This window comes from Lissotriton helveticus, chromosome 6 (assembly GCF_964261635.1).
Source record: "Lissotriton helveticus chromosome 6, aLisHel1.1, whole genome shotgun sequence".
Classification (NCBI taxonomy): Eukaryota; Metazoa; Chordata; class Amphibia; order Caudata; family Salamandridae; genus Lissotriton; species Lissotriton helveticus.
In genome coordinates, this window is record NC_136067.1 from 675,094,589 (window position 1) to 675,117,603 (window position 23,015).

A 23,015-nucleotide genomic window follows, 5' to 3' on the forward strand; every position below is an offset into this window, starting at 1 on the left:
CAATCTGACCTTGTGCACAGATCAAACCTACTGACTCATGTGCAACATTATTACTATTTATAGGGGAGTGCGCAACCCTTATGTGGGGGTTCGACCTGGCTCACTAATATAGGGGGCAGGTCTGGGTACTGTACATCTGCATTCTTGGCAACACCACTACCACCACCCACATTTTGACCTCCAACTACATGAGATACAGGAATATTAGACACAGGACTCGCCAAACTAATAATCCGTCCCAAAATGTTAATTAGCTTTTTTAAAATAGGATCCAGATGAGCTGAAATTAAAAGTTCAACTTTTTCATGAGGGAATCCTCCGTCTCTTGAGCGGATGAAACTACCGTAGATACAGCATTCTCCTCAGCTTGACCTAGGAAGACCCCTAGGTTGTAATTCGGCTCAACAGATTTACTTCCAGGGCCCAGAAACATAGAGGGGGAAGGCTTTGCTTGTTGTGTTTAGTTAATTTATTTGAAGCATGCCCATTTCTTTTTTTTACAGAAGGAGCATTACTGAGTCCATCATTAGATTTTGCTTTGTGGCCTCGAGTGACAACATGTGGCCTCAACAAAGTATCAGATTTGTCAATATCTGCTTCGGCTGGGTCGTCAATATTTCCATGCTCCGCCAATGGAGTTATCAATTCGTGAGGGGCACGTTTCCAAATCGGATTGCGGCTCTAACACATGGGGTACAGGGGTAAGGCGTTGGTGTAGATTCTGAGGGTCCTGAGACAGTCTATGTTCAGTAAGTTCGATTTCATGCAGCTGCTGTGTACTGGCTCTGTAGAAATTGCGACAAAATTATGCATCAGCAGTACACATATGGATAATTGGTTCGCCAACACTGCATATTTTTTCTTTGCAGATATGGCGCTGACGCACTGCATCACGTGACTTCTCTGACTTCACCAGCTAAGGCCAGCTTTTTCAAATCCTCTGTAATGAGCATAGAACCAGCACACGACCACGGTGTAATGAGCTTCGACATATGCCGGTTTTTGGACCACCATTGTGATCCAAACCTATGTCTGACCACCCTGGAGCCAGTTTGCTGGAATTTGATGATAACAGTGTTTTAAAGCAGCAATGTTGTATACATTCCATGTTTACGATTATTTAAGCCAAGGTTTCCGTTTACACGTTCCTTCCCTTTGTCTGTGTAGGTCAGTTCTACTAAGGCAGTGTGACTAGTGTGCCTGCCTCTGTGACACTGTTTTTGACATTTCTGTATGCCGGCTTTGATTTTTGAAGGGACGATATCGACGGATCACAAGGAGTCTACAGCCTCCCCACAAGAGCTCTGACTTAAGGCGCAGCCTCGCCTTTTGCTTGTAAACAGGGTCTGCAATGTCGCAACATTATACAGTAAAGGATTTTTCCTTTCTTATCTTTGTGCACAGAGTGTATTTCTGACCCTGTGTCATCAATCGAGCTCTTTTTGGCTCACTAAGCTATTCGAACCAAAGTGGTAAACTACAACCCTATTAAAATCACAGCCCCTTAGCTATCCTTTACTGTAGACAGATTCCTTGAAATTCTTTACGATTACTTTAATTGCTGCACATTGTTTATTACACACTTACACGTGCATCACTCTTTACAGTGGCGGCAGAGTATGTAGTAATTCTAAAGCATAGCACAGCTTGGGGAGCAAATGCAAGAAATGGCATTTGTTGCCATTGTTGATATTTGCTTTGCAGGCAGCTGACTCTAGCATATTAGGATACAGCACAACATTTACATACCTTTCACATACTCTCAAACCCAGCACAGTCCCCCACTTTTTACTCTGTACAGTTACCCTGACATTTCGCTGGCAGTCAGATACTGCTCACACAGTGCTGACTCTGCACTCACACACCATTGACATACCACCCACCCAGCACTCACATTCCTCTCACCCTCCACCCAAACCGCTCACCTTCAACTCAAACCGCTCATCTTGCAATTTGACTATTCACATACCGCTCACCCTATACTTGCACACCTCTCACCTTATACAGGTTAACACCTCTCACCCTGTACACTTACACAATTCTCATTCTGCACTAAACACACATCAATCATCATGCATTGAGGCACTTTCACCCTGTACTCAGACACTTATCAACCTTTATTCATGCACCACTCACCCGGTACAGAGGGCACTAACACCATACACTGCTCCCACACCTCTTAATTTATTATTAATCCCATAGGCGAACCCTAATGCATTTACAAATGCTTATTTGTTTAGGTCTGGAGTTAGTCAAGACATTTTCATTTTACTAAAATTACATGTACAATGTATTCAACTATAGGGCCTCTCAGTCAGTCTTCTTCATCCATTGGTCTGTTATTGTGTCATTCACATTTTCTACTTTCCATTACTGCATGCACAACAGGGAGGTGGGTCAGAACACTTCAGCTATTGGCTAACTTCACTGTGAGTGAAGGCATTTTATTTTTTCACAAGGAGCACATCCACTCACAAAGTAGTTTCAGCAAGTGCCAGGACTACTATGGCAATGAGTGCTTTTTGAGACCGAAACAATATTATTTCTTTTAGCCAGCTTCCCCGACAAAGTTTTGCAAAAACCATGACAAAACAAGCACTTACAAAGACAAAAGGCTGGCGGCCAAACTAGACCTTTTGTCTTTGCCAATGGTTGTTTTATAATAAATGTATTAGAGCCCCCCTCATTGACGACGAAACAATTTGGTTAGCAGAACGAAATCTATATTATGTAAATCCTAGGAGCCTAAATACTGGATTTTCTTTGCAATACATGATTAGGGATCTTACTTGGCCAAGGGGCACGATCAGACCATCAGATCTCAAATATGTTAAAATATTCCTCACCTCCTTGACCGAAATATCAAAATACATCATAACCAGATCGAATTTAACAGCTTCTTGCTCCATGATAGAGCGTACTTTCACCTTGTTGGCTGGTGCAAAGAAATACCTTCTCCACTTTTCCTGGCATAAACATGAACTGCCTCGATTTGGGCTATTACTTTTTTTCTGTTCCTTTACTAAAAAATGCCCCCAAAGACCTGGTATCAGACGATGATACTTCACCTCACACTTTCTCCAAACAGACACTGCTAAGCAAAAATGACTTACAGTTGACAAGAAACTTGCTAGTAGTGAAACTATCACAGAAGTAAATTCAGGGGCAGCTTTTTAAGAGAAGAGCCTGTTGAGGCAAGGCAGGACACACGAGGGACCAGAATACCACTCCCTCTAGCTGAAACAGAGGGAACCTTGGCCCTTGCAGAACACATCGGCAACCGCACACTGGTGTTTCACACAGAGAGACATCGTATAATCCCTGCCACACAGTGGCGGCTGCTCGCATTGCTTAGTAGTGGGCGGAGGGGGGGGGGGGGGTAGAATTATTAAAATTGCACTTACCTGCCGCTCCGACGACTACCGCCTTGCTCCTCTCAACCAATCCTCAACTCCGGCTGCACACTGCGCAGGCTCCCAGATGCCAATCCAGGCACTTCTCTCATAGCATTCCAAGCACGAAAGAAGTGCTGGGATTGGTCTGAGCTGCCTGGTTTGCCGCTCACAGTGCCTGGGAGCTTGTGGTGTTAATCCAACCCGGCTGTGCAACACAGCTTGGTAGGAGAAACCTAAGTGTGCATGTCTGTTTGGCCGGCCTAAGATGGCCAGCCAAACTGACATCCATACTTCAAAGTGCCCACCACTGCCTGGCCCGGACCTGTTGAAGACTTGCATCGGCTGTCAGACACGCAAAAAGAAAATTATAATAAAATGCTTTTATTATCATTTTATTTTTTATCGTTTAGCAGGGGGCGGTGCTCCATTATGGTATTACGGAGGAGCTGCCCCTGAATCCACACTACCACTACTGCAAATTAGCAGCGCAGCATGGTTCTCATAGTAATCACCCTGTCCTCCCAAATCAGAACTGATGCCCCTGCCACACTACCCAGCCGCTATCTGGCCAGGCCAACCCAAAACAAAGCAGAAGCACAAACCTGGGTCAGATGGGCCTCAAAAAGCTAAATGACATAAAAATATCAGAGAGAGATGAAAAAACTTAAGAGAAACAGAGCAATTATCTGAAAACGAGACACAAAGAAGGTCTCTTGAGGGGCTTGGAGATAAGGCTATTGGGACGGGGTGAAGCTTCAAGGGAGAAGAAAGAGAAAGAAGGTGCACTTGTTGAAGCATGGAGAAAAAAGCATTCCTCTCAACTATAGATTAGGGTAATCTGTCTCAGGGGAGGCACACCTACTCCCGCATGTCGATACTGTAATGAGGATGACAGATGAGGATGTAATGTGATTATGTAAATGGTTAACAAGAATCAAACAAAATATAAGGTGCTATATGATCATTAATACAAGAAGATGAGTTACAAGGTGAATGATCTGTTAAGGGTGAGTCGTCCAGGGATTGTGGAAAAAAGCATTTGCCAGGTTGTCTGGTCTTTGCCGTATTCCACGTGTGAAAAGCAACGAGGTCTGGTTCAACTAGGGTCACATCTGCAGCATAGCAAGGCACATAGTGTTTCTGAAACATGAAAGGAACAGAGGTTTAGTGGACTACACTGGGCAAATAAGACAAAGGGGAAATTCAACCACCATAGAAACAAGAAAGAGTGGGATCCTGAATCCTCCAAGGTTTAAAGACCATAAAACAATTACATTTTTCAGTGATTATTTTAACTATATTTGGGTTTTTTGTAAAGCGATACTAAGCACACTAAGGGCGCTTCAGAGGCCTTCAAGGTTTTTGAGGACACCAGAGTTAAAGTGTTCTTATGTAATCTTTCAAATATTATATTTCTTAAGTGATTACTAGCTCTAGCAACGAATTGTAGGGTGTGGAACTTGTGCTGGCTTTCTTAGATTTTTCAAAAATGAATTAGCCTAAGGAAGCATGAAAGTTTTTTCTTGTGTCTCCTATTACATATTTTAAAGGCATTTATTTGGGTAGAGAGCCATACCTGAATGTGCATACCGCGGTGTGTGCTTTTATACGTAGTTGAGGCCTTTGTTTGTATTGGTATATAAGCAACACAAGGACCAACCAATACAACTAGAGAAGAGTAGAGAAAAAACACAACGGTCCAATGGCTACAGTTCCTCCAAAGTTCTACCGAACGACTGGTACCTGATCCACTAAGGGTGTAGTAGTATATCAAAAAATTAACTGATTGGTCCACAATGTACTGCCAATGTGATATACTATTTCACAACACCATGAACTTCGAAAATCAGTGCAGACAGAGCAAGGTGCAAAAAGTGCTCAGCGCAAAACAACATATAATTCCGAAAAAGATAAGTTACTTGCAGTGAGTTTCAACACTATCAGGAATACATTCCCGTTTCTGGAGTGTTGTTGAGATAACCCTGTGTGCTGTTGAGGTTTCAGCTAAAACTCATTAAATCCACGGATCTCAACAGAAAGGCGCCGACTGACTGATATCCTTAAACAGAGGGAATGGGCAGAGCCACCACAGCTGTAAATCATAAATACAATCCCGGGGTTTGTCGTCACCAAAGGTTCCCTTCAAACAGATACAGGCCGAGCAGGACAGAAACAATCTGTGTCTGGCGCGCACTGGACATAATGGAGAGTTGTCCACTGAATCATCACACATTAGCAGCATATTGTTGGCCTAGTGCTTCATTTATTGATATAGTGTCATACCCTTAGTCTTAGTGGATCAGGTACCTGGGATGTGGTAGATCTGTGGGAGAATTGTGCCCACGCGACTGTTGCTTTCTTTGTTTGTATGGGTTCTTCATCTTCTCATGGTGTCATGTTTCTTCTGAGAAAATTATAAATTGAGAATAACAAAATTCCATTTGCCTTCTTGTGTGTAGGGCCCGCTAAGGCTGTGCTACTATCGGTGACTTCTTAGTAATTTTCAACTCTCTTCTAAGTGCTTGAATCGCCTGCAAAGGTAGGAGTTCAGTCTCAGAATGTAAAAGTTAAGCTCGTGCACACGTTGAAGAGGGTAAAGACTAGATGCGACAAATCTATTGTTACTCCAGGTTCTTTTTGGTGTAGGGCAAGAAACATGGATAGAAAAAACACCACTCAGTGACGTAAAGAGCAGAGAAACAGAAGCTGCTTTTATGTCGGATATGACGCCCCTGGGTGTGCAGCAATCCTCGGATACAAACTGCAGTGCACCTGTGGGCCAGTATCTGCGTATACAACCGCTGCCCTGACGCTTGCAGCTGCAGAGGTAGTTCTAGGTCCTACTTGATGAGAAGATAATTGAGAAATGGGACTGTGCCGAAAGAGCAACACCGGGCGGCGAAAGGAAAATCGAAACCAAGGCTCTCACCCACAGCAGCTGGATATAAATGAAGATTTGTTTTCCCTAGGCATGCAGAGCAACTTGGGTCTTGTTATTAGCACAGTACGACGCGTTTTTACTTCTAAAATCACCTCTAAATGAAAAGTATGGAATGGAGAGTGTAACAAACAATATGATTTTTAGACCAGTCAGTGGGAAGAGAGAATCCAGACTCCCGCCGACTGTATCCTCTCTAAATAGCAAAAGAGCTATTAATGGGCCATATCCCCAGGACACCCAGGGGGAGAGCGTACCTGTGATTAATTCCGCTGCCCACAAGCTGCATGTTCTATTAAAAAAACAGCTGAAAGTGCATTTATACCGCAGAAACGAAAACTATGCAGCTCCTGAAGTTTTAAGTTTGATGGTGCATTTTAGTGAATTCAGCTCCTCACAACTGACAGCTTCATACCACAGGAAAGAAAATGATTTGCAATTATTAAACAATTTAACCCTCGCATCCGTTCAGATGATGGTTTTTGCCTTTTATGGGGGTGGCATGTTGCCGTTACTCACAGCAACCATCAACATCTTGCAACATTATATATTGGCATGCTATAAAGTGTGCAACCATTTAGTTAGCTAAGTGGGCTGAGAGCCAGGCTAGAAAATTGCAGTTCAAGCATTCAACTCGTGACAGGGCTGATTCAGACTTTCATTCTTCTGCAGTTGATAGTCACTTTTAAGTTGGTCAATAGGAACACTGGTAGACGTTACGTTTTGCGTCAGATCTGCGCATACAGTCATTCACGAACAATATTAGCACAGTTGAAGTATCTGATCCTGGTAAGGGTCATCACATTCTTATCTTCATACATATTAGAGAAAGTTTCTAATGTTTTCCCTCTCAGCCAGACAAAATACCCATGTTTCATTGAGTACGTTTTTTAGATACAATAACACCTTTGTTTACCAAACTGTTCGCATCCTAGTAATCCTAGTAGATGAAAAACAATGTTTTTTTTTTTGTTTTAAACAAATTACTGCAGTGTTTGAGGAGGGGGCTAGAGATGCGGAGGGGCACCGAGCAGTCTGCCACCTAAACAATGAATGGGCCATTCATGGGACGCCTCCTCACCTAAGGGGTAGTAAGCGCTATATAAATGCAATTACAATGAGCCGCTGGCAGGCCCATTCCGTACACACCTCAGCCAGGACCGAGAAGTGAAATGCCTGTACCTTAAGTGTCCAGCAGGGCGAACGAGAGAGAACAAAGATTGGAGGCATAAACATGGATTAGCACCACAGAGGTACACTTAGAGCTGCACAGCCAATGAAAATAATCCCTTGGATGGTCATAGCTGGCTTCATAGGCCAGTTCAGCAGGCATTCTGTGTCACCAGCTCCCTGTCCTCTTGATATATACACTCATCATGCCTCTCGGTGCATAAAACGGACTCCTCACCTTGTCTCAAAAGTCAGGTATGCCTCCAGTTTGTGCCTGGTAGAACAAGCCACGCGGTCGCCAAAACAAGATCTCAATCGCCGATAACCAGACTATTAGGATCCCATTAGAATATAGCCCGTTCCTGCCATTAGTCATCCTCCATCAGTCTCCACCATATCTATAAAGCCACATAACTCATGCACCAAAGTCTGGTGGATGCAAATGTAATTCCACTACAGAACTCTCCTGATCACCACGTAATGATAATGAACGGTGATCAATTTGTATTTCAAACTGTTTTTGTTAGTCTCTGAATCCGAGGTCATCACCACAATTCTGTTAGCTAAAGCTTAAGCTTACCCTAGAGATATCTGTCCAGCTAGAATAATGAAACAACCTGCTCATTTCATAGTGTCAGATTTGGTTTTTATATTCAATTAATTACTTTGTGAAGGCAAAGCACAGGATGCTTGGAAAGCAGGGCTGGTATAACTGCTACTGAAGAAGTCTCCCCTTCTCCCAATGATGTTTACCAGCTCCAAGCCTTCGTTGAGGAGACAAGCTTGTTAATGACTGCTGCAGTCTGGTTTCAGGTGGGGGCACAGAAAGAAATGGGTGATCACTTCTGCTCTGGATGATTTGCATATGCTGGCAGACCAAGGAAAGGTTGGGGCATTGATCTCGCGCGACCTCTCTGCAGCATTTGACATCATAGAGCACTTGATTGTTCTACAAAGTGGTAATCCTTGGGATTCCAAGATTAGACCCATTGAAGACATGGAGGAACATTTTTATATGAATGCTGTGGATATGCAAGTTTTATTTAAACTTTATTCCAAGCCTGATTACTCAGTTATGGTTGCCAACACTCTTCTCTTTATCTGGCGCTGGACGACCATATATTTTCTGAAGCTTATTCCAGACAAAACATTGGTGCCAATAACTAGGACCTTAACCCAATTTTTAGAAAGACAAACTTTCTCAATCCACCTAGCTGTAATAGACAAGAGGCAGGGAATTTCTTTTTAATGTAACTATAACACTATGCAGTAGCAAGCTTTCATTTGCAAACAGCATATTTTGCATTGAAATGGGCACTATATTTCCAAAGAAACATTTTTACTAATAACACTATATTGCACACAATGATGTATGGAAATCGGATTTCAGTGAATATTTATAGTTTGTTCTTCACCAAGCAACCTGTCTTTCTTTTGATCCTATTAACATCTTTGCTCCCATCACCCTTCAGAATAACCAAAAAATGTGCTTCATTATTGCTTTCCTAACTGCTAAATAAGTACATTTAATTTACACGTCTTTACATTATGTTGTTGTTACCAATAAAACGACATGCTATAGCCTTTCCTTTCACACTCCCTGTACCCCCAAAAGTTTGTCACATAATTCACTTTACTTTCTCTGGCTGCAAAGTGAGAGGAGTTTGTAAACAACAATCCCCCATGTTAAAAAAAAGTGTCAGAAGATCTAGCCTGACAATTGACTTCTGTGGTTGAAGCACAGCAAACGTGACAAGATAAATGTAGAATTTAAAGGCATCTTTATTTACTGCTTGGACTTTCGAGAACCACCAGAAATTGGCTCACATCCCCCGGTTTGGGAAACACTGCTCTAGAGAAATGTGCAGGACACTATGGGCATTATGGGCGCAGATCCCTCACATGTTATTCCAGTGAAAACCTAATGGGTCTTTTTTAGAGGCCATTGTTACCTTTTTGCCTCAAATAATAAGGCTGCCAACTCTTTTTCCGGCACTTAAATCTTCTGAAGAAAATCCTGCTTTTTATCCTGACAAAGGTTCACAAGCAAGCCACTATTCTAATTCAGTCCTGGCTTGACCATGCCAACTCTTGTTACTTGGCCTTGCCCAAGGAGTGAATTGGAAGACTACTGCGGATTCAAAATATGGCAGCTCACACCATTGTCTTGAAGCAGTTTCACTAGCTCATGTTAGCTCAAACAATTCAAAGCCATTGTTCACAAGTTCATCTATGGAGGTAATTCTCTTTTTTTGGCCTGTGCTTAATTTGAGCCGGTGGTTTCCAGTGCTCAGCACCAGCACTTAATCACCAACACTAATCCTTGGGCACCAGTTAAGGACACATTATTTTATGATAATGCTTAGGGGTATTAAGGGATTCACCCAGAATTACAGGATGCTGAGACTCGAACCTAGTTTTCCAGCTCCGAAGCCAACAGCTCTGGCCAATATGACCCCCCCGCCCCCAATTTTGGTTCTATGTTAGGCTTTGCTGACAGGAGAAGTGGGCTGATCGAAACTTCCTCCTGGCTAGAGCCACCAGCACTTTTTGTTTTTACAACTTAACCACTGTTTTTCTCAACAGATTCCACATTCACTCCCTGGTTACATGCCCGTAATACACATTTCGCTTCCTATGGGGGAAGATCTTTTTTGTGTGCAGGAGCAAAATAATGGAATTTACTGCTAATTGAACTCTGAATCCAACCCTATTTGGTTTGGCTTGGCCTAAAAAGGAATTAAAAACGTTAATGTACTAACCTGCTTTTAATTTGCATTAGTATCAGTTACTGATATCAGAGTCTAACCAGCATCAACGAACGTGATTGTGCGTTCCAGAAATACTGTATACATAAACTTACTGAAAACCTTATGTCAGCCTACACTGATGTACCACCCATAAATTCTATGAATCACTACTCTGGCTATTTCTGCTCTCCGTACATGAATCGGGGAGCATAGTCTTTATATTAATTCCATCCTCTTCATTTGTAATCCAAAAAATAATTATTTTGTAGTTCTAGTTTACCCAACATTGCCATTTCATCTCTCTTCCAGATGCTCATAATCTCAAGTACATCTCCTTTATTCTGGCTCTCCTATTTATGTATTTTTCCTCTGCACGTGCTATGTGATATTAATCCATCCACTTGACTCACCAATACTTTTCACCGTCCATGTCTATTTTTAGTCCACCATTTTTATTTCTCCATTGTGGCATTTATGCAATGTTTTCCAACAGTTTTTCCTTTATTACTGGGACGAATCCCCTGATTTCAGAACTTCTAAATATGTCTTAGTCCACTTCCATATGAGCTCAAGCATCTCCCTTATACCTGTGCAATTTAATTTCTAGGATTACTATCAAAGCAGAATGGATCAATTCACATTTTCACTCAATTACAAGTCTTTCTATCATTCACATTACTGTCTTTTCTTTTTCGATTCTGATTCATGTACCATATGATTGGATCACATCATGTAATGTTCATGGCTACCAAAAGATATGTGTAAAATGTTCAATCAGCATCGGCATATATTGTACCAGTAATTTATCTACCAGCATTGTTAAAAAAGGAACAATCCTAGCATTCCACTTTTAATAATTTTAATAACATATAATCACTGACATCGAAGAAAATCAGAGTCCCATTCTTTTTTTTAATCCAGTGACCTCATATGTTCTCAAACGTCTATTAATGTAAGTACATAATCTACAATTGATGTAAATATTTCCTTTTAGCTTTGTAATTTAGTCTCTGCATAATTTGAGCCAGTGGTTGCAGGTGGGGCCCAATGGCACTCATTGTTGGGGACCGGCACTCGTTTTTCCTTATTAAACTTTGACCCAGAACAAGAGAGAGAAAAACACAATGATGAAAGAGAAGAAAAAGAAAAACGGTAAAACCATGACAAAGGGAGAAAGCAGAGATGAAAAAGAACCTAAATGAGTAAAATAAAGGGGCAGGGACTGTCTGGTGGTGGATTAAAGAGACATGGGTTGGAATCCCGACAATGCAGGCTTGGTTTTTTAGCATTCAGACATTCAACAGCGCCGGCTGTAGGCTTCTAAGGAAACCTCTAGGCCCCAGCACCTATACTTTTACAAACTATGCACTGCATTGAGTCCTTTTGATTGCAAAGCGTGCAATCTCTTTGTGCAGAAATACTTTGTCTGCAACATTAGTTCTCTTTATCTATGTCAGTACCTGATACTTGAACCATCTCTAATAACTGTAATCTTATTTCATTTAGGCATTTATTTCTACAAAATGTGCTGCAACCAGTGCCATGCTTTGTTCCTCACATGTTACTTTTATGATCAGAAACTTGCACCTTTGCTTTTATATTTGTTTTGCCAACATAACCATATCTATAAGGGAATTTTACTAGATAGATCTAGTTTTTTGAGTCCCAGGTTACAAATTGTTTTAACGTGATCTCTCTCCTCTCGTAGGCTAGTACACAAAGTGACCTTTTATGACATCAAAAATTTGTGTTCAGTTTAAAAATGGATATACCCTATTCTTTTGTGTTTTTATGTAAGATGGTTGTTTTTTCCGCAAAAATCAACAAGTCCTTGATATTTTCCCCTATTGTAGGCAAACCATCTTGCACTTGTAAATATTTTTATTCAAGACGTCACTTATGTCAGTTTCCAAAACAAAGTGCATAATGATAAATAGCATTTCATGTAATTACGGATAATTTAATGTATTTTCTTTTTTAAATTCTGGCTAATTTCACACAACACGAATGTTAAGGACCAATTTGACTGGAGACAAGCAGCAGGATTAAAGGGTCGACCATGTCATGGGTAGTCGGTGATTAAGGAGTATAGGTGCAGTGTTGTTAACCTTAACCAGGGATTATGGGAAATCGTCCCTCATACTGCCCAAGCAGCGGCTCCTTAAAGAGGAGAATGCAGGTTATTGGTCGAGCCGGGGGTGGTTTACTTATCATTATTTTTTATTATGTCCTGTCACCTTCTCCCTGGTGTTGGTAAGGAAAAGGAGGTTGGGCATGGGCAGGTCACCGACCAGATTTTTGGGTCAGTATGATATTTTTTTTTTTTTGCATAAGCGGGATTATGATGTGGTGGATCAAAGGCACAGACACCATACCACAAGACGGGAAGTCTTGATCAAGTTAGTTGTCTCTGCCAAGAGGGGGAATAGCGGTTTGAGGCATGTGGCAAGCAAGTCTATTTTATTAATTCAGTCCTGGATCATGACAATGTGAGTGAATTGATGTGGAAATGTGCAATGAAACAGCACTTTGTCTTACCTGGAATGCATTCATGCAGCGTAGAGAGGCTGGCAAAGATCTATTGCTTGAAGACAACAGGACCAGTAATTCCAAGCAGGTGTGCGATGGGAATGTTAAAGAGTGAACACCAGTATCATTTCCCCATGCCTTTGCAAGCCTACAAGTCAAAGAGTTATATTAGTACTAAAGTCCACTAACACTCATTTACAAAAACATTGAGCAAAGTAGCCAGGTAAGAGTGACAGCTCGATACAGACATACAGCAGCTTCTTGATCAAAATGACAATTAGGTTCTAAGCAGCACACAACTTCAACAGGTTGAATGGTATCTTGACCACAATTATACACATCATTTGAGGCATACCTTAGTGATCTCTATTAACGTTCATTTGATTGCACTTCACTTCTAGTTTCACTATCTTGCTACAGACACCTACAGAGGCTGGTAGCAGACAGCCTTGCAATCAATACTTTAACATGTACGTTGAGAGGGCTTTGTGTTTGCACACTTGCCTGCTCCTGATTCAATGACTTTCCCCTGATTCTTGTGTTTTTCCTACTCCAGAAACATCTAAGATTCAACCTTGTTTTTGATTGGGTGAGGGTATGATTTCACTGCTGACCTCAGGTAATGATTTTTCCTTCTGTTATTTTCTCTCTCTCTCTCTCTCCCTCCCCTCTCTCCCTCTGAGTTCTTTCCTTCTCCCCTCCCTGCCTCTGAAATCCAAGCCATCCTCTGTTCCCTTTGCTCCTCTCTCCAACCCTGATCTCAAGCCCTACAGAAGCTCAGTGTCCCTCTATCCCCACCCATGTCTCTCTTGCTCATGCCCACTGGTTGACAATAATGGCGTCCAGCCATATCGGGAAGTTATCTTTTATACTTCCAAGACAACTGTCTTGTTCCACACAATGGAAACATGGCGCCCTTCTTAGAATCATTGAAAACAACATTCAGAGGTGACTGGGCTCAGCTATTGGCTTTGATAATGCTGGCACCACATTGGCAAAACCAATGCCGCAAACAACAAGCATTGGCACAGCAAACCTTACCGACTTTGCAGTGCTCGTTATACCTGGGTCCCTGAAATAAGAATGCCAGTTGATTGCAGAAGTAAAACACAGCAGCAAAAATGTAGACTAAGCTATGCCTCAAGCTATTATGTTTTTATTTAGGTGCCACATTTGAGCGAGATTTATAGAGACACAAAACATGCTGTTTAAAACTTATTTGAGAAAAGTATAACCCTCAAGCAGCCTGTCACTTTTACTGCCCCATTTCTTTCCTGAAAACATAGAGACCAAGATACTGGCAAATGCTACCGCCAGGATATTGTTGCCAATAGAGGTATCTGAGATTCACCCAGACCAGTCAGGCTTCTTACCTTGCAGGTGTACACGCTTAAACCTGCAGAGGCTATATAACTGCTTTCGACTGATAGCGGTTCTTGAAATTCAATTAGGTCTTGGCCCACAGTTGGCCATCTTACTTAGGTATTTGGGGTGAAGTGGACTTCACAAGACCTCAAAAACTCTCTTTATTTAAGTAGGGTGATTGTGCTTACAGGAATCACACAACATTGGGTAACACATTGACACAAACTATGGAGAGCTGGGAAAGGGGAATAGACGAGTGCATTTTGCAGGACAAGTTTGTTTCATAAAATGGAAAAATTTCTGGGCTCAAAGAAAGAGACCTAACCTGAGAGGGACAAGTGATGGAGGAAAAAGAACTGGAGAAGGCGGACTGGGCCTTGTGTATCTTGTGACCGGGCACTGTGTGGAACCCTGTGTGATGAAGTTATGTCTGCTTCTGTAGGCATATGTGGTGGAGTGTGACCCTGTGATTCAACGCAAACAGCTTATCCATACAGCCTTTTCCAGTTTACTCCTCAAACTGTGTATGGAACAGAATATGCTAAAAAATAAAAGTGAAATGTATAAACAAAACTGTAGCCAATAGATCATTTTGAGAAACTGCTCTGTCTGCAGGCATCTGCCTGGATAAAATTCAAGATGCAAATGCTGGCATCATGGTACCTGCAAAAACAACAATGATGGACAGAATGTGGATCAATGTCACACATTCACCCCAGTCCAAAGATCTGGGCCCAAATCCATCGTTTTTTTGCACCACACACCACCCTGGGTTAGACAATGGCGATATGCAAATCAGCGCTGACCCTGTGCCCCATGGGAACAGCCCAGTCCGAACTACAAAAGCCATGTCCTTCCCAGAACAGAATCAAGCATCCGAGGACCGGACCGGTTTCGAGGTAACACCTCTCGTCAGCCCGGCTAGCTTGACTCCAGTGGTGTGTAGTGCCTGGGACTCACGTCTGAGCATCCCCAGTACACTTAGAGTGGGGGTGCCCAGACGTGGGTCCCAGGCACTCCACACCACTGGAATCAAGCTAGCCGGGCTGAAGAGAGGTGTTACCTCGAAACCGGTCCGGTCCTCGGATGCTTGGTTCCGTTCTGGGAAGGACATGGCTTTTGTAGTTCGGACTGGACTGTTCCCATGGGGCAACAGGGTCAGAGCTGATTTGCATATCGCCATTGTCTAACCCAGGGTGGTGTGGAGTGCAAAAAAACGATGGATTTGGGCCCAGATCTTTTGACTGGGGGAGTGTGTGACATTGATCCACATTCAGTCCATCACTTGTTGTTTTTGCAATTGCCGCCCTAAGTGCGCTGGGGATGCCCAGACGTGGGTCCCAGGCACTCCACACCACTGGAATCAAGCTTGCCGGGCTGAAGAGAGGTGTTACCTCGAAACCGGTCCGGTCCTCGGATGCTTGGTTCCGTTCTGGGAAGGACATGGCTTTTGTAGTTCGGACTGGACTGTTCCCATGGGGCAACAGGGTCAGAGCTGATTTGCATATCGCCATTGTCTAACCCAGGGTGGTGTGGAGTGCAAAAAAACGATGGATTTGGGCCCAGATCTTTTGACTGGGGGAGTGTGTGACATTGATCCACATTCAGTCCATCACTTGTTGTTTTTGCAATTGCCGCCCTAAGTGCGCTGGGGATGCCCAGACGTGGGTCCCAGGCACTCCACACCACTGGAATCAAGCTAGCCGGGCTGAAGAGAGGTGTTACCTCGAAACCGGTCCGGTCCTCGGATGCTTGGTTCCGTTCTGGGAAGGACATGGCTTTTGTAGTTCGGACTGGACTGTTCCCATGGGGCAACAGGGTCAGAGCTGATTTGCATATCGCCATTGTCTAACCCAGGGTGGTGTGGAGTGCAAAAAAACGATGGATTTGGGCCCAGATCTTTTGACTGGGGGAGTGTGTGACATTGATCCACATTCAGTCCATCACTTGTTGTTTTTGCAATTGCCGCCCTAAGTGCGCTGGGGATGCCCAGACGTGGGTCCCAGGCACTCCACACCACTGGAATCAAGCTAGCCGGGCTGAAGAGAGGTGTTACCTCGAAACCGGTCCGGTCCTCGGATGCTTGGTTCCGTTCTGGGAAGGACATGGCTTTTGTAGTTCGGACTGGACTGTTCCCATGGGGCAACAGGGTCAGAGCTGATTTGCATATCGCCATTGTCTAACCCAGGGTGGTGTGGAGTGCAAAAAAACGATGGATTTGGGCCCAGATCTTTTGACTGGGGGAGTGTGTGACATTGATCCACATTCAGGCCATCACTTGTTGTTTTTGCAATTGCCGCCCTAAGTGCGCTGGGGATGCCCAGACGTGGGTCCCAGGCACTCCACACCACTGGAATCAAGCTAGCCGGGCTGAAGAGAGGTGTTACCTCGAAACCGGTCCGGTCCTCGGATGCTTGGTTCCGTTCTGGGAAGGACATGGCTTTTGTAGTTCGGACTGGACTGTTCCCATGGGGCAACAGGGTCAGAGCTGATTTGCATATCGCCATTGTCTAACCCAGGGTGGTGTGGAGTGCAAAAAAACGATGGATTTGGGCCCAGATCTTTTGACTGGGGGAGTGTGTGACATTGATCCACATTCAGTCCATCACTTGTTGTTTTTGCAATTGCCGCCCTAAGTGCGCTGGGGATGCCCAGACGTGGGTCCCAGGCACTCCACACCACTGGAATCAAGCTAGCCGGGCTGAAGAGAGGTGTTACCTCGAAACCGGTCCGGTCCTCGGATGCTTGGTTCCGTTCTGGGAAGGACATGGCTTTTGTAGTTCGGACTGGACTGTTCCCATGGGGCAACAGGGTCAGAGCTGATTTGCATATCGCCATTGTCTAACCCAGGGTGGTGTGGAGTGCAAAAAAACGATGGATTTGGGCCCAGATCTTTTGACTGGGGGAGTGTGTGACATTGATCCACATTCAGTCCATCACTTGTTGTTTTTGCAATTGCCGCCCTAAGTGCGCTGGGGATGCCCAGACGTGGGTCCCAGGCACTCCACACCACTGGAATCAAGCTAGCCGGGCTGAAGAGAGGTGTTACCTCGAAACCGGTCCGGTCCTCGGATGCTTGGTTCCGTTCTGGGAAGGACATGGCTTTTGTAGTTCGGACTGGACTGTTCCCATGGGGCAACAGGGTCAGAGCTGATTTGCATATCGCCATTGTCTAACCCAGGGTGGTGTGGAGTGCAAAAAAACGATGGATTTGGGCCCAGATCTTTTGACTGGGGGAGTGTGTGACATTGATCCACATTCAGTCCATCACTTGTTGTTTTTGCAATTGCCGCCCTAAGTGCGCTGGGGATGCCCAGACGTGGGTCCCAGGCACTCCACACCACTGGAATCAAGCTAGCCGGGCTGAAGAGAGGTGTTACCTCGAAACCGGTCCGGTCCTCGGATGCTTGGTTCCGTTCTGGGAAGGACATGGCTTTTGTAGTTCGGACTGGACTGTTCCCATGGGGCAACAGGGTCAGAGCTGATTTGCATATCGCCATTGTCTAACCCAGGGTGGTGTGGAGTGCAAAAAAACGATGGATTTGGGCCCAGATCTTTTGACTGGGGGAGTGTGTGACATTGATCCACATTCAGTCCATCACTTGTTGTTTTTGCAATTGCCGCCCTAAGTGCGCTGGGGATGCCCAGACGTGGGTCCCAGGCACTCCACACCACTGGAATCAAGCTAGCCGGGCTGAAGAGAGGTGTTACCTCGAAACCGGTCCGGTCCTCGGATGCTTGGTTCCGTTCTGGGAAGGACATGGCTTTTGTAGTTCGGACTGGACTGTTCCCATGGGGCAACAGGGTCAGAGCTGATTTGCATATCGCCATTGTCTAACCCAGGGTGGTGTGGAGTGCAAAAAAACGATGGATTTGGGCCCAGATCTTTTGACTGGGGGAGTGTGTGACATTGATCCACATTCAGTCCATCACTTGTTGTTTTTGCAATTGCCGCCCTAAGTGCGCTGGGGATGCCCAGACGTGGGTCCCAGGCACTCCACACCACTGGAATCAAGCTAGCCGGGCTGAAGAGAGGTGTTACCTCGAAACCGGTCCGGTCCTCGGATGCTTGGTTCCGTTCTGGGAAGGACATGGCTTTTGTGGTTCGGACTGGACTGTTCCCATGGGGCAACAGGGTCAGAGCTGATTTGCATATCGCCATTGTCTAACCCAGGGTGGTGTGGAGTGCAAAAAAACGATGGATTTGGGCCCAGATCTTTTGACTGGGGGAGTGTGTGACATTGATCCACATTCAGTCCATCACTTGTTGTTTTTGCAATTGCCGCCCTAAGTGCGCTGGGGATGCCCAGACGTGGGTCCCAGGCACTCCACACCACTGGAATCAAGCTAGCCGGGCTGAAGAGAGGTGTTACCTCGAAACCGGTCCGGTCCTCGGATGCTTGGTTCCGTTCTGGGAAGGACATGGCTTTTGTAGTTCGGACTGGACTGTTCCCATGGGGCAACAGGGTCAGAGCTGATTTGCATATCGCCATTGTCTAACCCAGGGTGGTGTGGAGTGCAAAAAAACGATGGATTTGGGCCCAGATCTTTTGACTGGGGGAGTGTGTGACATTGATCCACATTCAGTCCATCACTTGTTGTTTTTGCAATTGCCGCCCTAAGTGCGCTGGGGATGCCCAGACGTGGGTCCCAGGCACTCCACACCACTGGAATCAAGCTAGCCGGGCTGAAGAGAGGTGTTACCTCGAAACCGGTCCGGTCCTCGGATGCTTGGTTCCGTTCTGGGAAGGACATGGCTTTTGTAGTTCGGACTGGACTGTTCCCATGGGGCAACAGGGTCAGAGCTGATTTGCATATCGCCATTGTCTAACCCAGGGTGGTGTGGAGTGCAAAAAAACGATGGATTTGGGCCCAGATCTTTTGACTGGGGGAGTGTGTGACATTGATCCACATTCAGTCCATCACTTGTTGTTTTTGCAATTGCCGCCCTAAGTGCGCTGGGGATGCCCAGACGTGGGTCCCAGGCACTCCACACCACTGGAATCAAGCTAGCCGGGCTGAAGAGAGGTGTTACCTCGAAACCGGTCCGGTCCTCGGATGCTTGGTTCCGTTCTGGGAAGGACATGGCTTTTGTAGTTCGGACTGGACTGTTCCCATGGGGCAACAGGGTCAGAGCTGATTTGCATATCGCCATTGTCTAACCCAGGGTGGTGTGGAGTGCAAAAAAACGATGGATTTGGGCCCAGATCTTTTGACTGGGGGAGTGTGTGACATTGATCCACATTCAGTCCATCACTTGTTGTTTTTGCAATTGCCGCCCTAAGTGCGCTGGGGATGCCCAGACGTGGGTCCCAGGCACTCCACACCACTGGAATCAAGCTAGCCGGGCTGAAGAGAGGTGTTACCTCGAAACCGGTCCGGTCCTCGGATGCTTGGTTCCGTTCTGGGAAGGACATGGCTTTTGTAGTTCGGACTGGACTGTTCCCATGGGGCAACAGGGTCAGAGCTGATTTGCATATCGCCATTGTCTAACCCAGGGTGGTGTGGAGTGCAAAAAAACGATGGATTTGGGCCCAGATCTTTTGACTGGGGGAGTGTGTGACATTGATCCACATTCAGTCCATCACTTGTTGTTTTGGCATCATGGTACCAGCACAATGGGGACTAAATATCCTCTGCCAAAATCATTATGAAACAATTTTGTTTACGAAAATATCAACCTACTAGAGTTATTAAAGAATATACACCCAATAGGATGATACTTTAGTAAACAATATATAGGACACAATTTTACATTTGTTACAACGATATTCAGACATAACCCACACCGATACACAGCTTGCAATCGCATACTTGGTAAACTCTACGTAAAAAACACACATATGTGACTCAAGAAGAATGACAATGGCATTTTCCTATTTGTGTGGCACTATGAAAATGTCACATATAATTGTGCTCTGACTTAGCTACGGTAACCCTCCCCCTCAAAACTTTCAGCAAACTTTGTACACAGTTGATTGCGTACCCTCACACAAACCTCACAAAAAGGCAATGGCAAAGTATCAAGAAGTGATGTGAGGTGTCATAAGTAGGCCTACCAGAAACGCCTTTGGGGCCCGGTCACAAATGTCATGCATACCACTCCCTGGTTTTCTGATAGCATAAGAAAGCACCTGATTTAAACAAGCATTTGGAATGCAATAGGTCTCGCAGCATTAAAGTTTGAGTTATTGGCATTGTATATGACAATGTGTTGCATTACATTTTTAGCAAAGTCTGTATTGGTGTATAAAGATGATTTGCAAGATGATAGCGATGGAGTGGGGGATGGATGGATGGATGGAGTGGAGGGGATGGGGGGATGGATGGAGTGGGGGGATGGATGGAGTGGGGTGATGGATGGAGTGGGATGGATGGATGGAGTGGGGGGATGGATGGAGTGGGGGGATGGATGGATGGATGGAGTGGGGGATGGATGGATGGGGGATGGATGGAGTGGGGTGATGGATGGATGGAGTGGGATGGATGGATGGAGTGGGGGGATGGATGGATGGAGTGGGGGGATGGATGGAGTGGGGGGATGGATGGATGGAGTGGGGGATGGATGGAGTGGGGGGATGGATGGATTGGGGGATGGATGGAGTGGGGGGATGGAGTGGGGGGATAGAATTCATGTGTGCATTAAAAAGAGGAATCTAAGGATAGAAATAAACGGGGCACCCTCCACTCGCATAGTGTATATAAATACTAGCCCCATTTATGCACCGCTCATTTCATTGTAGTGGGTGGTACCCTACCTTCTGTACTCAAGCGAAAGGGGCAGCTTTATCCCATCTTAGGTAGTGAGATCCAGCAAACTGACTGATGCAACAGTTGACAAACTAGGAGACAGCAACTTACTCACACTCCTTCATATACAACATTCCCTAACTAGCACATATCCTGCCCCTTTCGCCTGCTTACCCTCACACAGAGGAACACTCCGATGACGAAAAGCGCGGGGAACTGTACGACGTGTTCATTGCACCCTTGAATCCGTGAGGTGTCTCCTTTTATGCACAGGTGAACAATTGTGGCTTATGTGGTACTTCTCAGACAGGGCACCAGCAGCTCCAGAACGAGTTTAAGCTATTGGCATTGTAAATGACAATGTCATTCATTTATATTTTAAAAACAAAAATAAAAGGCTTTGTTATTTGCAATGTCAATAGCTCAAACTCACGTAAATGCGGGACCTATTGCATTGCAAATGCTTGTTTACAATGTGCCCAAAAAGAAGGTTATATCTCAGAATAAGGTAAGCCAATGGCTTAAGTGGCCTGATCTTGTGCCCCATTGTTGTGTCTGCAGTGGCCAAAACAAAAATGTGTATCGGAGAACAATGGATGGGCTGACTGACAGCCCCTATAGTTATGTATAATATATGTGCAATATTACCAAGCATTTGCAATGCAATAGGTCTCGCATTAGGAAAGTTTGAGTTATTAGTCTTGTACATGACAAATTTTTTATTTATGTTATTTTTGAAAATTGTGAAATTAATAGCTTTGTCATTTACAATGCTAATACTTTTATTTTTTGACAATTTGACCCCTATAGCATTTTTAATGCAAAATGTTTTGTATTTACGTGACTTAGAAGTATTGATTTTACAAATAACAATGTTTTTTATTTTTAAATAATTAATACTTAAATAAAAGTTAGGTGGAGTTGGATTTGGAGGGTGGAGTTGGAGGGTGGAGTTTGAGGCTGGATTTGTAGTTGGATGGTGTAGTTGGAGGGTGGATTTGGAGGGTGTAGTTGGAGGGTGGAGTTGGAGGGTGGAGTTGAAGGGTGGATTTGGAGGTTGGAGTTGGATGGTGGAGTTGTAGGGTGGAGTTGGATTTTGAAGGTGGAGTTGGAGTCTGTAGTTGTAGTTTGCGGGTGGATTTGGAGGCTGGAGTTGTAGTTGGAGGGTGGATTTTTAGGGTGTATTTGGATGTTGGAGTTGGAGGGTGGAGTTGGAGGGTGAAGTTGGATGGTGTTTTTGGAGGGTGGTGTTGGAGGGTGGATTTATAGTTGGAGGGTGGATTTGGAGTGTTGAGTTGGAGGGTGTAGTTGGATGGTGGAGTTAGAGGGTGTAGTCGGAGGGTGGATTTGGAGGGTGTAGTAGTACTTGGATGGTGGATTTGGATGATGGATTTGGATGGTGGATTTGGAGGGTGGATTTGGAGGGCTGAGTTTGAGGGTGGAGTTGTAGGGTAGAGTGTGGGCGCTAGAGTGTGGGCGCTAGAGTGGTGGTGGATAGGGTGGTGGATAGGGTGGTGGATAGGGTGGCGGCAGATAGGGTGGTGGCGGATAGGGTGGTGGCGGATAGGGTGGTAGAGTGTTGGTGGAGAGAGTGGTAGAGTGGTGGCGGTAGAAGGCTGTACTATGTGTGAGAGAGAGTGTGTGTGTGTGAGAGAGAGAGTGTGTGTGTGTGTGGGAGAGAGAGAGTGTGTGTGTGCGAGAGAGAGAGAGTGTGTGTGTGAGAGAGAGAGAGAGAGTGTGTGTGTGAGAGAGAGTGTGTGTGTGTGTGAGAGAGAGAGAGAGAGAGAGAGTGTGTGTGAGAGAGAGAGTGTGTGGGAGAGAGTGTGTGAGAGAGTGAGTGAGAGAGTGTGTGTGTGTGTGTGTGTGAGAGAGAGTGTGTGAAAGAGAGAGAGTGAGTGAGAATGTGTCAGAGTGTGTGTGTGAGAGAGATGACATGCAAGAACAGAGAAGAACAAATAAAACCTGAGAGGGGGAAGGGGAAACAAAGTAAAAGGGGTGCAGAGTACTTTAAACTGGAGAATCCAAGAATGCGTGGGCAGATAGGGAATGCTAGAAGGAAGAGTGGAAGAGAACCAGGGGAAAAAGAAGGGGAAGGAGAGATCAGCAGAATGAGCAAGG

The 23,015-nt window shown here is 44.8% G+C and overlaps 1 protein-coding gene across 2 annotated transcripts in view; it reads right to left on the reverse strand.

The window, feature by feature from the left end:
- UBE3D (ubiquitin protein ligase E3D) overlaps positions 1-23,015 on the reverse strand; it is a 1,125,452-nt gene that overhangs the window by 480,802 nt on the left and 621,635 nt on the right. For both annotated transcript variants that reach the window (XM_078648129.1, XM_078648130.1), the window contains exon 9: positions 12,792-12,930. In XM_078648129.1, coding sequence (XP_078504255.1) covers positions 12,792-12,930 — 139 coding nt within the window. The remainder of the gene's footprint in view (positions 1-12,791; positions 12,931-23,015) is intronic.